The 15640-nt window shown below is 49.0% G+C and overlaps 1 protein-coding gene across 1 annotated transcript in view; it reads right to left on the reverse strand.

The window, feature by feature from the left end:
• Positions 1-15640, reverse strand: part of PFKP (phosphofructokinase, platelet) — a 59601-nt gene that overhangs the window by 31001 nt on the left and 12960 nt on the right. Inside the window, exon 3 of the mRNA XM_046678518.1 lies at positions 2569-2646. Coding sequence (XP_046534474.1) covers positions 2569-2646 — 78 coding nt within the window. The remainder of the gene's footprint in view (positions 1-2568; positions 2647-15640) is intronic.

Here is a 15640-nt window from a genome sequence, read left to right on the forward strand (position 1 = left end):
CTATACTTTATACGTGGGATGCCTACCACAGCATGGCCTGCCAAGTGGTGCCGTGTCCACACCCGGGATGCGAACCAGGCCGCCAAGTAGCGGGATGTGCACACTTAACCACTGCGCCAGTGGACCGGCTGAAACTTGTGTTTCTCTAAATACAACTAAGAATCCTTTGTTTTTGAGGGGCCAGCCCGGTGGTGCAGCAGTTAAGTGCCCACGTCCCACTTCTCGGCAGCCCAGGGTTCGCCAGTTCGGATCCCAGGTGTGGACATGGCACCGCTTGGCAGGCCATGCTGTGGTAGGTGTCCCACGTATAAAGTAGAGGAAGATGAGCACGGATGTTAGCTCAAGGCCAGTCTTCCTCAGCAAAAAGATGAGGACTGGCGGTAGTTAGCTCAGGGCTAATCTTCCTCAAAAAAGAAAAGAAAAGAAAAAGAAAAACGCAAGATTCCTTTACGTACATCCCGAGGGCACTCATCAAACTTTTATTTGTACACGACCCTACAAGCGCACGCTCACTTCATAAAGCAGGATGCTCACGACCAGCAGGGACCCCGTGTGAGCCTGGCGGGCACAGTGTCGTGAGCTGGCCCAGCTCAGGGGAGCCCGGGCAGGGAGGGCAGGTGCAGAGCAGAGATAAGCGCAGCCTCTGGACTTTGATTTGACCAGGAGCCACTGGAGGGTCAGGTGACTTCTCACAACTGGAAGCTGAGACCCAGCCCAGGAAGGCTGAGGAGGTAACACGGACGGACGGGGCCTCAGGAATGACCGCAGGACCGACTAGGCTGCACAGAGGTAGGCACCGCACACGCACGCACATGCCCACGCACACACATGCACGCTTCCACCACACCTGTTTCCATCTTCCTGTACAATCACAGTAGCAGAATGGACACTTTTCACACGCAGGTCTACTGTCTGGAATTCAGATGACGCTGTCCCCATTTCTGGAAAGCTCTCCCTCACTAAGTACTGACGTTTGTCACACTTCCCTTCAGCCTCTTTCTAGGAGCAAAGGAGGGCCGAGCGCAGACTGCCGAGCCCATGACAGCGCAGACCCCTCTGTAACCCCCCACCCCCGCCTTTGCTGAGATACAGCTGACACGTAACACTGTGTAGGGCTAAGGCGCACAGTGAGGATTTGACACGTGTGTGCTGTGAAATGATGACCACAACACGGTCAGTTAATCCGGCTGTCAAGTCACATAATTACCGTTCTTTTTTGTGGTGAGGATTTGTAAGATTTACTCTCTTAGCAACTTTCAAGTATATGATACAGCACTGTTAACATTTTTTTAAGGTAGATAACATGATGACTTACTGTGCGTGTACACTGTTCAACGATCCCCACAATCAAATTAACTAACCGCTCCCTCACCTCAGTTACTGTGTGTGTGTGGGTGTGGCGAGAACACAAGATCTATCCTCTCAACGCGTTTCAAGGATACAATACAGTGTTGTTAGCTGCACTCGCCACTCTGTACATGAGCTCCCCAGAACTTATTCATCTTGTAACTGGAAGTGTGCACCCTGTGACCAGCATCTCCCCGTCTCCCCCACCCCCAGGCCCAGGCAACCACTTTTCCTCTTTCTGCTTCTAGGAGCACAATATTTGAGATTCCAGATGTAAGTGGGGCCATGCAGTCTTTGTCTTCCTCTGTCTGACTTCCTTCTCTTAGCATAAAACCCTCAAGGTCCATCCATGTTGTCCCATATTGCAGGATTCCCTTCTTTTTGATGGCTGAATAATATTCCATTTATACATATACACCATATTGTTTCTGTCCATTCATCCATTGAACTAGCACCTTCACAGGGAATCCACCAATTTGTTTCTTTCTATTAGAAAGTACTCGACACGACTCACAGACTAATATGTACATTTCAAAAGCTCAACCCACAAATAAACAGCTTTTCATGAAGTCCGTTCTTTCCACGTAATCCATTTCTCAACTCATTTGGAGCCTTCACTAAGCTACAGGTTTCCAGGAAGTTATTACACAAAAAATATTCAGGCAGGTTCCTTTTAAATTCAAAGTAAGCGATTGTTCTGCCTGGAGTGATAATGACCTCATCCTTGCGCACACCGGGGGAACCAGCCCTGCCCGGTTCAGGCCAGGACAGGGGAGCTGTGTTCCCACGAAATCCACAGCCTCGGAGGCGGCTGGTCGGGACCTCCCCCAGACTTTGTTACACGGATGCCAAGGGACTCACAAAAACCCGACAGGCACGGAGATTTGCCATTTTTAAACACACAGCACCAACAAACCAAAGCAGCCTGCACATTAACCTGGTCTAAAAAAAACCCCAAATCTGCTACAAGCACCAGGATTTCCACTAGCTGGCAGGCGCAACTTTTACTGCAAGGACAATGCCTCGGTCTGCATGATGTAAAGCTTTTTCAAAAATTTAATTAAATGACAAGTTAAGGGTGTTTTCTTTCCATGGCAGTAGCTAAGAATAATGCAGGCAGCACATGGAGGTGTTGTAAGCATCAGTGGAGCCTACGTGTAAACGGTGTCAAACGAAAGGAGTTACTTAGAGAAACAACCAGCACTGAAACGCGGCACGTACCACTTGCAGGATGCTCGAGACGCTCTCCCAGTCGGCTTCCACGATGTTGCTGCTGCCATCCACCATGCCCTGGTAACCCTGCGGAAGAGAAGGAAACCTCCTTAAAACTGGGCTACGCTTTGCTGAGACAATAACTGATCCTACATTAGGTAAAATGGAAATACGAATGACCACAAATCTAGGTTCCTCAGGGTTAGAGCCAACACGGTACCAGTGCTGGTAAAGCCATAGATGGCGGAAAGGCCTCTTCAGTGTAACCTCGAATAACGGCGATTCCACCCAGACTCGTCCAGAGAACGATGGAGGACAGTGTGCCTGTTGCCTGATGGTTCCTGAGATGCTGAAAAGGGACACATCTACCCGAAAACTGTTTGTGGTTTAACACCAATGCACATGGCGAGAGTGGTGTCAATCACAGGTGACAGCATCCTTGTCGGAGCCTCGGCGTGCCCAGGCATCCACTCTCCCCTCGAAACACACACAACATCGCTGCCCCCTCATCCCGCCTGCCTCACGTTCCTACTGGCGACATTACGACACTGAGAGGACAAGGTTCGTGCGCCAGGGTGTCAGCGCACACTTCTAGAAGCCCAGAGGCAGTCGCCTGTCCACTCAAAAGGCATCTCACTTTTCCCCGCAGACTACACGAGATCAATGTTTACAGAAACGTTCCTTTATCTGCATGACTCGCTTCCAGGGCATTTAACCTTAAAAGGGAACAGGCTATAACCCCATAGAAAGGTTTATCACAATAGATCATTCCTGTGGATTCATACCCCCCGCCTAGTGAAGGTCAAGAGGAAACAAAGAAGGAATAAACGTTTGAAAAGATGAAATGGCCCATGGAGGACGGAGCCTCGAGCAAAGTTAATCAACGGTGCAGGCACCTTCGGGGGCATCAGTTCACATACTTATGTTTATAAATGTAAAATTCCCATCAAAAATACATTATATATAATACATACAAAATAACATGTATTATATTTACCTTACATATTTATACAATAAAACACCATATATCATATGTAATATATAACACTAGATTATACACATATATTATTTATACATTTATATATTATATACAGTCCTGCACTGCTTGATGACATTTTGGTCAGTGACAGGCTGCATATACTACTGTGGTCCCGTGAGATTAGCACCATAAGGCCCAGGTGTGTAGGAGGCTGGACCACCCAGGTGTGTGGAGGCACGCTCTATGATGTTCTCATGATGATGAAATCACCACATTTCTCAGAACATAGCCCCATCGTTAAGCAACGCACAGCTCTGTACCTGCACATATTGTATAAAACAAACCTGCTCTCAACCTCACTTTGTTCTAGTTCATTCCACACTATCTTCCTGTTTCCTAGTTGTCATATATACAACATTCGACTATACACACATGCAGATATATATGTACTTACATACTGATACAGTATATGTAATAGATTTATATACTAGATATCACATATATAATAAAACATATTTACATAATATACTGTAATAATTTTATAATATACCATAATATCTAATTTTATAATCAGATAATACAGATTACATTATACATAAGTGATAATATACATGTAATGTTACATAAATACATACACAAACGTGCACATGTGTGCAGTCTAGTGTCCTCTATGTGACACCAAGAGAGGGGCCAACAGCGTGGAATGGAACAGAGCAGAAGGGGAGAGCAGGTGGGGTCAGTGTCACAGGCGTCTGCACAGCGTGTGCACCGAGGACGGCAACTCTGGGCGCTGGCCCCCCAGCCTCGCCCAGCCCCCGGACCAGGCTGCTGTAAGGACTGCCCACAGCCCCCCAGTGTCTTCACGGGGAAGCAGCGGAACTTCCTCCAAACACACCTCTGTCCAGCTTTAAGGATCACTCTTATCTTTTTGTTCCCATGTCCCTTCCTTCTTAAAACCTTATAGGGTGTGCGTTTTTAGAAGATTCTATTTAAAGCATCAAGCCCAGCACAGCTGTCACTGTGGAGGACCAGGGTGATAAGCAGGAGCGTGACTGGATCCAGGCCCCCCTCTCGAAAGGGAGCTTTATCTGAGGCGCTATTTGCATTGTGTCCTGGGACATAAGCTCCTAGACACAGAGACTGCATGAGGAACAGTTTCCCTGCTGCCCGAGGACCAAACGCAAACCAAGCCCTCCCCTCCTTCTAAGTGACCCCAGGGGTCTCTCTCAACAGAAGATGAAAAACACACAGGTAGGCAGATAGTTGATAGACAGCTAGATGACAGATGACAGGTCGATGATGGATGGATGGATACATACATGATAGACAGATGATAGATGATAGACAGCTAGATGATAGATGACAGGTTGATGACGGATGGATGGATACATACATGATAGATGATAGGTGATAGACAGCTAGACGATAGATGACAGGTCAGTGATGGATGGATGGATACATACATGATAAACAGATGATAGATGATAGCTAGATGTTTGGATGGATAAGAGAGAGAGAACCAATCTAGCCTTGGGGTTGCCTTTTCAATGACTTCTGTCACCCTAAAACTCCCAGGTTTCTGTTAAGACTCTGCATGCATAGCACAGCAAGCCACTCTTAAGACAGGAGAACAGGACTGAGCGACTACAATCAGGGGCAAAGCTGACCTTGTGGGTTCATTCCTAGGTAGCTGGGGAGGCAGGGAGACCTCAGGTGAGCAGGCCGGTGGCCGGGGTCCAAGTTCCAGAAACTCCACCACCGTGTGAAATGGACCCTCCGTAGAGGGATGCTGTTTTATCATCCAAACCCGAGTACTTCTGAGAACTGGGGAAAATATTACTGTTCAGTAGGCAGAACACCTGGCCTAAGCCGGGACTGCCCTGGGCAGAGCAGGAGGGGGAACCGCACTAACCAGAGGCTTTGACGAAACAGGAAGTGAAGCTGGTCCAAGGCCCCACGGGGAAAACCCTGGGGTAGTGTCTGTACTTTCACTGGTGAGGGAAATAGAGAGACTGAGGGGCAGGGAGCCGCCCCAGCCACTGATGGATGAAGCTATGAGGATGAGGCGAGGGGCTGATACCCCGAGTTGGCCGTGGGGGGTCTCAGCTGCGCCTGGCTGACAGCAACGGCTCAAGTTATTCCTGCCACATGCGCTCCTCAGTCAACCCCACACACGATCTGCCGCTTCACAGATGCCACCTTGGGAAGAGAGACATCTCCTTTGCCTTTATTATTTCTCAGAATTTAAATACTGATTTAACAAAAACATTTACAAATGCCTTCGCCTCTAGAGGAAAGACATGCAAAACTGTTCTACAAACCGTAACACATTTGCAACGTAAAAGGTTCTCCAAAAGTACTTTGATTATTTTGGGGGAGCATGGATGCATATGGCTAAGAAAGCGAGCAAGAAATCAAAAGGGGGACTCTGTGATTCTTGCATTCAAAGCACCTGTCTCGGCTGCACAGCGGCTGCCTCCCTAGGAAGGGACTCATTCTTTCATTTGCAAAGTCCTTAGGCTCCTGCAACACGTGAAAAAAGTGAAAAATCGCTACCAGCTGCAGTGCTGGGCTCTCTCACTAAGTTAGGAAGGCTGACTTCACACACACGTACCATCATTTATAAACTCCAACGAAATCTCCTTGAAAGGCTGAATCCAGTACTCCAGCACAGCCAGAGCCAAACTGTTCTCTAAAATTCTCCTTCGGAATTTGCCCTCAGAGCCAGTTTTATGACTCACTTAAGGAAAACAAACCATAAAACCTTTAAAGCTACGCTTAGTTTCTGACCAAAAGTTTAACACTCTCCCTCTTGTGCTGCTTCATTCATACGATGGATCCAAGAGACCCTCAGCCGGCCGTGGCACGTCCACGGCCCCACAGGACCTTCACACGGGGTCATGTGGTCACATCCAAGAACACGCATGGCCTCTGAAAGCGTTTTCACTTTACACTTGGGATGGTTGTAAGCAATGTCAAAATAAGAATGAACGGTCTCCCAATTGAGGACATAGAAGAGGGCTACACTGGAGGTCATTTTGACCCGTATTTTCAGGCACTTGTTAAATCCATTCTAAATAAAGAGCTGGTCCACCTGTGGCTGGCTTGCTCGCTCTTACAAGAGAGTTCATATGTGTTTTCTAAAATTAAAGACCAGGGGCCGCCCCGTGGCTGAGTGGTTCAAGTTCATGCACTCCGCTTTCGTGGCCCAGGGTTCGCAGGTTTGGATCCTGGGCGCAGACCTAGCATCGCTCATCAGGCCACGCTGAGGCGGCGTCCCCCACAGCACAAGCAGAAGGACCTACAACTGGAATATACAGCTATGTACCGGGGGCTTTGGGAAGAAGAAGAAAAGAAGATTGGCAACAGATGTTAGCTCAAGTGCCAAACTTTAAAAATAAATTAAATTAAATTGAAGACCAGAGAGGAAATCGCAGTGCTGTGCAACAGCAAAGCAGGCTTCTCAGAGAACACCTCTGTCTGACGGGTCCACGCGCCTTCTCGACTTGCCGATGCTTTTTCCAGATCCAATTTCCTGGATTCTTCTGTCAACAACTCACCGTGTGAATGGCAAACATTCCAGCTACAAGAGGAAGTAATCTAGAGATAACACACTTCAGAAGCATTTTCCAGACACGGCTACCACCGACCTTCTAGGATGCAGTGACTGCTTCAGACGCTTCTCCGGGGGGCTTTGCTGCTTCTGAGCAAATATGCATTTTTGTTTCCTATAGAATTAAGGTTTTCCTCATTTTATTTCAGTTATAGAACTCAGGAGCAAGCACACAGAGGGGTTGTCTCTGAACTGCTCTCCAGTCTCAGATTCCTTAGTACCACCGTCCAAAACGAGGTGTGCGTGAAAAAGGGGCGAGCGAGGTCCTCTATGTCAGCGGTTTTCAAAGTCTGGGAACTAGGAGTTTATTTTGCCCACAGGAAACTCCTATGCAGCCCCTCAGCTCATGCATTTCCTCTCCCCAACTGAGCCTCGCCCCCCCACCAGGCTTCTCAATGCAGGAATGCTCCAGTCCAGGGAACCTCGCGGCCGCCCTGCTCACTGACGCCACCACTTCAGGGACACACCTGTACAGCGGCCTCTGGACTGGTCCTTGGTGAGACCGGGTCAACCCCAAAATTCTCCAGCAGGCGAGAACCGGACACATCCCAGTACAGCCCTGCACTTCCTGCCGTGGAAACGGATTTACAGCCACCTGATTGACTGAACACCCTCTGGCACTGGGGCATGTCTTTAAACCAAAGTTGACAGGACACAATTTCAGGTAAGTCATAAAAACCAAAAGCCACAGCAGGACGAAGCAGGTCACCGTCCTCCCCACAGCCTGTTCCCGCACCGGAAATTAGCTACTCGTTCAGCTCCTGGGCGACGACAGGGGGAGGGGCGGAGGCCAGGAGGGGGATGACCATTTTCGTGATTTGAACCCTAAAATGTTAATGTGACTGGAGTGTCCGAAGCCAAGAGCACCGCGTTGATGGCGTGAGGATGGAGCCGCAGGTCACACAGGAGCAGCTCAGTGCAGGATCCGGACGGGGCAGGCCCTCAGTAAGAGAATGCTCGGCGCTGTGACTGTGATTTCTCACGACTCCAGGTGTGTACCAGCCACCGCTCTCAAGAAAAGGAAGGGAATGCAGGGGCACCGGGCTCAGTGCCTTTTGTGAATCTTAAGGAACTCAAGCAACCTCGCGAATGTGCCAGTTAGCGGGAGGGCCAGGCCTGGGCGAGCACCTGCACACCAACACACAGCGACCCCCTCAGCTGTACACTCCAGCATCGCCAAGTTCTTCTGCCTTTAAGGACGTTAAAGTGCAGAAATAGTTACGCCTAAAACCTCAAGTTGATGAGACAACGCGAGGCTGGTCCCCTCGCTTGGCCTTCACGGAACTGTTGCCGAAGAGGCGCAGGTGGTGACAAGAGGGCTGAGAAAAGGATGACAGAATCAGACACGTCCCCAAAGTCCACACCACATCCTACCCTGCCTCTGCCCATCCAGGAGCTGCCCCATCCATCACCACCCATGCAGCCCAACGTCCATCGGTGCCCACGCACCCGAGAACACAGGCAGGGTCTAGACCACAAACTACCCACAGAGAGGGCCCCAATGTCGCCCTCCTGCAGAGTGCACGCCAGAGAGAGGGTCAGGCTGCAGAGGGAGCCCACCGCTTCTGGGGAAAAAGGCCTGCACGGCCCCCATTGGAAAAGGCAGGGGGTGGTTTTATATATATATATATATATATTTTAAAGATGGGCACCTGAGCTAACATCTGCTGCCAATCTCTTTTGTTTTCTTCTTTTTCTTCTCCCCAAAGCCCCCCAGTACATAGTTGTATATTCCAGTTGTGGGTAGTTCTGGTTGTGGCATGTGGGACGCCACCTCAGCATGGCTTGATGAGCAGTGCCGTGTCCGCACCCAGGATCCAAACCAGCAAAACCCTGGGCCTCCAAAGCAGAGCGCATGAACTTAACCACTCGGCCTGGGGCCGGCCCTTGTTTTTTATATTTTGTTTGCTTTTTACCACAAACACGACATTTCTCACTTTAAAAATTGTGAAAGCAGGTGGTTCATATCCAAGAAGAAAAATAATGTGCCCTATGGGAAATAGAGGGTTTCTGTTAGGAAGGGGAAAATGAAAACAATCTATTAACTGACAATTAAAGCTTGTTTATCCGTGTGCTAAGTCAGGCCATGATGCCCAGGGCCCAGCCAAGCGCAGCTCAGATTATGTGCTGGTCACTCAAGCTCAGCCAGAAGCTGGTCCAGCAAGGAGGCCACACCCTGGACCTCCTGTGACAGCCGAGATCCTCGGCCCTGGAGCAGCAAGCCTGTGATGACCAGCGGAGTAGCTCCCATGCTGTTCTGATGACACTTTATTCCCTGACAACAGGAAGCCCTGACTCGGCCTAACGCATTTAGACGGCGCTGTTCTTAACAGCAGAACAATGAGCTGCTGAAGGCAATGGGCACACTTCCTCCCCTGTCTTCAGTGGGCAGCCAATGCCAGAAACGGGCTCTGCTGATGATGTTCACAATGCTGTGCACCAGCAGCGCCAAACGGTTAAGAGTTTATTTTAAAGAAGAAAGACTTAAGTTAGTCATATTTAGAGAGTTAGAATAAGAATGATTTTTTAAGTCTGCAGAAAAACCTTCAGCTAACAGGATTCTGAACCCATATACTACACTAAATACAACCAGATATTTCTGCAGCCAAGATTGAGCAGCAGGTGACCGAAGGATGCTCCTTGCCCCATTTCTGATCCACCTAAACCCAGGGGCAGTCCACCCTCAGCACAGCCTTTTACAACAGGCAGGTAATGAATGTACTTACCCCCACCATCTCCAAGAAGCTAAAGGTACTGTGAGCTTCTAAGGAAAACCCTAGCCTAAAATGAAAAACAAACAAGCAAATGATCGGCTCCCTAGGTGGGAAGAATGGGTTAACTCACCCCGCCCCCTCGCTCCCCGGAATGGCGCCCAAGGGCTCGGCATGCGCCACACGTAGCCTGTCCCAGATTCCAGCAGTCTCAGAACAGCCAGACAGAACAGACCTGGTGCCAGACCTTTAGCAGAAATGCCAGTGTTTTCCGATCAATACACGTTCCACACATTCTCTGCTAAAGAGAAAAACCAAACACCCTTCATTTAAATAATTAACACTGACCTGCTTAACTCTTTTGGTGTGTTGGCAACCTCGAAAGCTCTAGGTGGACTTAGGAACTAGACTACAAATGGACAAACGTGTTGGAGAAATTACTGAATGATACTTTAAGAAATAAAACCAAACGTCTTCTAAATTAGAGCCCAAATAGGTCTACGACGGTGGTCCCCAATGAGGGTGAGTTTGTCCGCCAGGGGACATCGCCAATGTCTGGGGACATTCTGGACCATCACTGTGTGGGGTAGGGGGTGGTCCTGGCTTCTGGGGGGCAAAGGCAAGGATGCTGTAAACAGCTTACACTGCACAGGAGAGCCCCCCAAACCCAAATCGTCCAGCAGCAGCAAATGTCAGTAGTGTTGCGGTCAAAAAGGAAACCCCGTTGGTCAGGGTGTCAGGTAGCCAGCAGACCGAGGAGCAGGTGGACGTCTGTCTACAGTTCTCAGGTCTACAGAGAGGTGCCTTGAACTGAGCACTCGAATTCTGCGCCCGGCCAAGGCCAACGGAGTCAAAGGCACAGATATGGTCCCCACCCAGCAGTCCCACGGCCCCCTTACTGGTTCAGGCGCAAAGCTTTTCGAAGCTTTTGCAGGAAGAGCAACTATGATCTCACTGGCCAGATGAGGAGACAGGACCAGAACCTGAATTTATTTCTCCCCACTCACGGCCACGTATGTAGGTCCACAAGCGCTTCCCCAACCCCTTGGCCTGAGAGATGAGCCAGACTCGAGAAGGTCTTGGGTTTTAAGAAGCAATATGGATGTTACAGCACGTGTAAGCCGGCATGGTCACCCTATCTTGGGGACAGTCACACTAGGGGGGCGAGTAAGGATTACACGCAGCCCCATCCAGGCTTTGTTGCCCAAGTGAGTTAGGAAAAAACTGGCAGATTTTAGAGATTTTGGGGTTTCAGAAGTACAGATACTGGGTTGCTACATTGGTAATGGAGAGATGATGATGCTCCAAACCTACTCGATTCAGTTAGATAACACTGATTGCCAGAGCAAAGTCCCATGGGGCTCAGGCGGGACTGAGAACGGATGTTTCGAGGGAGCCCTGAGAGGAGGCTGACACCGAGGACCCCCTTCTGCAGAATATAAAGAGCGGGCACTGGGGGCCGGCCCCATGAGCGAGTGGTTAAGTTTGCAAGCTCCACTTTGGGAGCCCAGGGTTTTGCTGGTTCGAATCCTGGGCATGGACATGGCACCGCTCATCAGGCCATGCTGAGGCAGCATCCCACATGCCACAACGAGAGGGACCCACAACCAAAAATACACAACTATGTACCGGGGGGCTTTGGGGAGAAAAAGGAAAAATAAAAATCTTTAAAAAAAAAAAAAAAAAAGAGCAGGCAATGTTCACCAGAATTTCTCTTTTTTTTGGGTTGGGGGGAGGGCTGTCATGAGAAGCTTGGTATCATCTCCAGACAGGCGATTTCAGTTCAAATTCATCCATCTCTAGGCTGTTCCCGTTTCCCTCCAGAGCCTAAGAACTTCAAAGTTCCCATCACCCCTAGTGACGAGCCGCAACACTGCGTTCAGCCACACACCCTGAGACAGCCTCGCTCGAAGGTGCCAATCACCCACAGAGCAGTTTCTGGGAAAATCAGAATCGTCCTAACACCATCCCACACAAGCATTCTCCCTGGCGTCCTCCTGATGGAGGGACCGCAGAAACTCCCTGCCTTTCCCTAATGGACAGGGGATCTGCTCAGATCAGGACACCTCTCGGCCCACCAGCAGGAAGCGTCAGGAAGCAGGGCTCACCCCAGCCCAGCTCCCCTCATGCCTCTTCACAGAGGACCTGAAGAATCAGGAGAGAGACCCTCCTCACCCCTGCAGGACGGGGGCCGCGGAGCCCTTCTGTCCTAGTTGACAACATCAAGAAAAACCTGGTTGCCCGAGGTCAAGACTCCTCCAAAGGAAGCCCAAACTTTCTTCGGCCCTGACGCATTCCATCTCAATTCCTTGTTTTCAAAGGTGCTAAATCTGGTAAAATATAGGTCTGAATACATCTAAATGTCCCCAGAATGCAGACAGACAACTACAGAATACAGTGCCAATAAAAACACTCCGAAATAAAAAACCCACAACAAAACCCTTAAATCAGAGAAGGACTACCTAACGCCGAACAGTTACTATGTCGGTTTCAATACCCAAAGATTCGACGCACACAGCCACCAGCGTCACCCCCACGCTCTCCCCGACGGGTGTCATTCACAGCAGATTAAGATTTGGCCCTCAGGTTAAGGCAGGGTTTCTTGGCCTCAGCAGCATGGACATTTGGGGCGCATCCTTCCTTCTTGTGGGGCTGTCCTGTGCACTGCAGCATGTTGAACAGCATCCCTGACTCCTCCACCATTAATAATGGGACAGTCAAAAACTGTCTCCAGACTACCATAGGACCCAACTATCCCACTACCAGGTGTCTACCCAAAGGACTTGAAATGAGCAATCCAAAGCAACATATGCACCCCTGTGTTCACTGCAGCATCATTCACAATAGCCAAGACATGGAAACTATCCAAGTGCCCATCGACTGATGACTGGATAAAGAGGATGTGGTATACATATACGATGGAATACTACTCAGCCATAAAAAAGAAAGATTCATCCCATTTGCAACAACATGGGAAGACCAGGAGGGAATTATGCTACGCGAAATAAGCCAGACTGAGAAAGACAAACACGAGATGATTTCACTCATATGTGGAAGATAAACAAGTACCGGGACAAAGAAAATAGTTCAGTGGTTACCAGGGGAAGGGAGGCGGGATGGGCACAGGGGGTGAAAGGGAGCATTGATGTGGTGACAGTCAAGAAATAATGTACAAGTGAAATCTCACATCGATGTAAACTATTATGAACTCAAATTTTTACAAAAAATCAGCTAGAATAAAAAAATAAAAAGAATTAAAAAAAAAATTGCCTCCAGACATTGGCCCACGTCCTTGAGGATGAGGCCCACCCCATCAAAGCTTGATGGCGGATGTGCACTCTTCCCAGCCCTGCCAGTGATGAGTGGGACCCGGAGAGGGTGAACTGACCACGAGGGGTCGGTTTCCTTGACTACGAAATAACCGAAATGACTTCCTTCCCTTCCCTTCCCTCCCCGCACCGCAGAGTCCCGTGAAGATAAGTGAGTCGCTGCAGACGGAAGTCCAGCTGCTCCATCTACAACGTCACCATGGAGGCGACAAGGACCGCAGGGGGCTATCAAAACCAAAAGGTCTCCTGGGGGGGGCTGGCCCCGTGGCCGAGTGGTTAAGTTTGCGCGCTCCGCTGCAGGCGGCCCAGTGTTTCGTTGGTTCGAATCCCGGGCGCGGACATGGAACCGCTCATCAAACCACGCTGAGGCAGCATCCCACGTGCCACAACTAGAAGGACCCACAACGAAGAATATACAACTATGTACTGGGGGGCTTTGGGGAGAAAAAGGAAAAAATAAAATCTTAAAAAAAAAAAAAAAAAAGACAAGGTCTCCTGGGGGAAAACACTGGAAACCGAAATCTAACAAATTCGTCTTCAGCGAACCTGAAAACATCTTGTTAATTGTTACAGAAAAATCTGACCTGAGGGTGCTCCGACCCCCCAAAGATCTCTGAAACCACACCCACGTATTAGTGAACTGCTGTCGGGCCAGGCTGTGGCATCTTCCCTCCTGTTCTAAGGCAGAATGCAGCCCTCTCCCAAAGACAGAATCGGAAGGCAGAGGAAACTGTGCACGCATGCACGCTCCTCGGCAGCAGGAAAGAGCACGCTTTAGTTATCTGTGTGCAAACTCCGACATGGAAGGAGGGAAGGAGCCAGAGCCGCATGTGGCCCTGCATCCAACATGCTCATTCGACACAGTGGACGGGCCGCAGGCCGTGGGGCGAGGCCCAGGACGGACATCCACAAGGGCTATCTGACCCTAACAAGGTCCACAGAGAAAATGGCAAAACAATATTCTGGAAATGCTCTGATTAGACCCATCGTGTAACACGGCCCAAATCAGATAAATACAAACCCCAAACCCACAGAACCACAGTTTAACAAAGCAAACCTAAGGCACAGGAGAAAACATCTTTGCAGCAACCGATAAGCAAATGGTTATTCGGACCAACGAGCAAAGCCTACGAGCAGCCACTTCACAAAAGGAGAAAAGGACTTGGGAAGAAACAGACCCCGGAACCTGCGCCAGCTCTGGGGAGTCAGAGGAGGACCACACACAGGACTGGGGGGATTTGGTGCCACTTACGTGCTCGGTGTGGGGGTGGAGGTGGCCCAGAACAGGTTCCAGAAATCACTTTGGCAAGACGCATCAAGACCCACGATAATGACCTTCCCTTTGGACTCAGCCAATGCTGTATCTCTGGTCATACTAAAGACACACAGCACTGAACATCTTCTAGGAGTAACACAGGTCTGGCTGTGTTAGGATACTTGGAAAATGGGCAGCGACCTCAATAGTCTGGTGGTTCAGGAATGCGATGATTAAGGAAAGAGTCAAGGACATGAGGAGACATGAATTTGATGGAATATTACACAGACATTGAAAACGATAGCTGTGGAATGAACGTAATGAATAGAAAATAGCCATAATGTAATGGTAGAAAACATACAAAATATATTCGCTACTATGTTAAGAATGTACATATTTCCTTCCACTCCTTCACATATATAATACTGGGAGGAATCAGAATAAAATACAAATAGTGATTTTGGAGAAATTAAGCCATTTAAAAAAATTCACTTCTTTCCATTTTTTAAGCTTTATTATGTTTTCTAAATTTTAAAACTAAGCAGAAATTATGTTTTCTAATAGTTTTTGAAACAGTGATGTCGTCCAAACTATACTGGTGACTTCCCTCCAAACACTCCTCATTCCAAGTTGCCAGGACCTCCAGGGCAGGAGATGACAGCCACCTCTGCTGTCTGATTTCACACTCTTCATTTTGAAGTTAATGCAGAAACAGATACAGGGAGCCGGTCTGGATTTCACATTAATGATGAAAAGCTCAAAGTGGTCACTTTTTCCCATTTATCTTAATGTTTATTCAAATTCAGCCCCCATTTTAAATGAATATACAACTTCTAAAAGGAATGAGAATTACAAACAAATACAACCGGTTAGAGACCATTAATCAATAAGACCAGTATGTTGATGTCAAAACAGCATTTTTTGCCCTCTTCTCATCTCCTTTCTCCCCTCACTCCCCAATACAACTCTCACAGATGTGCATCTGGACCAGGGAGCTCTACCTGGACATAAACCACCCCCCATGAGGCTCTCGTGGTACCTTGGAGCCTCTCAGCTTGGGTCAGCAGCACCTAAGCAGGGTTGGGGGCCCCAGGCAGGTGTGGTGGCCCTAAGCAGGTATGAGGGCCCCGGGCAGGTGTGAGCACCCCTGGGGGGTGTGGGAGCCCCGGGCAGGTTTGGGGGCCACAGGCAGGT

The sequence above is a fragment of the Equus quagga genome, chromosome 12 (assembly GCF_021613505.1).
Source record: "Equus quagga isolate Etosha38 chromosome 12, UCLA_HA_Equagga_1.0, whole genome shotgun sequence".
Taxonomy (NCBI): Eukaryota; Metazoa; Chordata; class Mammalia; order Perissodactyla; family Equidae; genus Equus; species Equus quagga.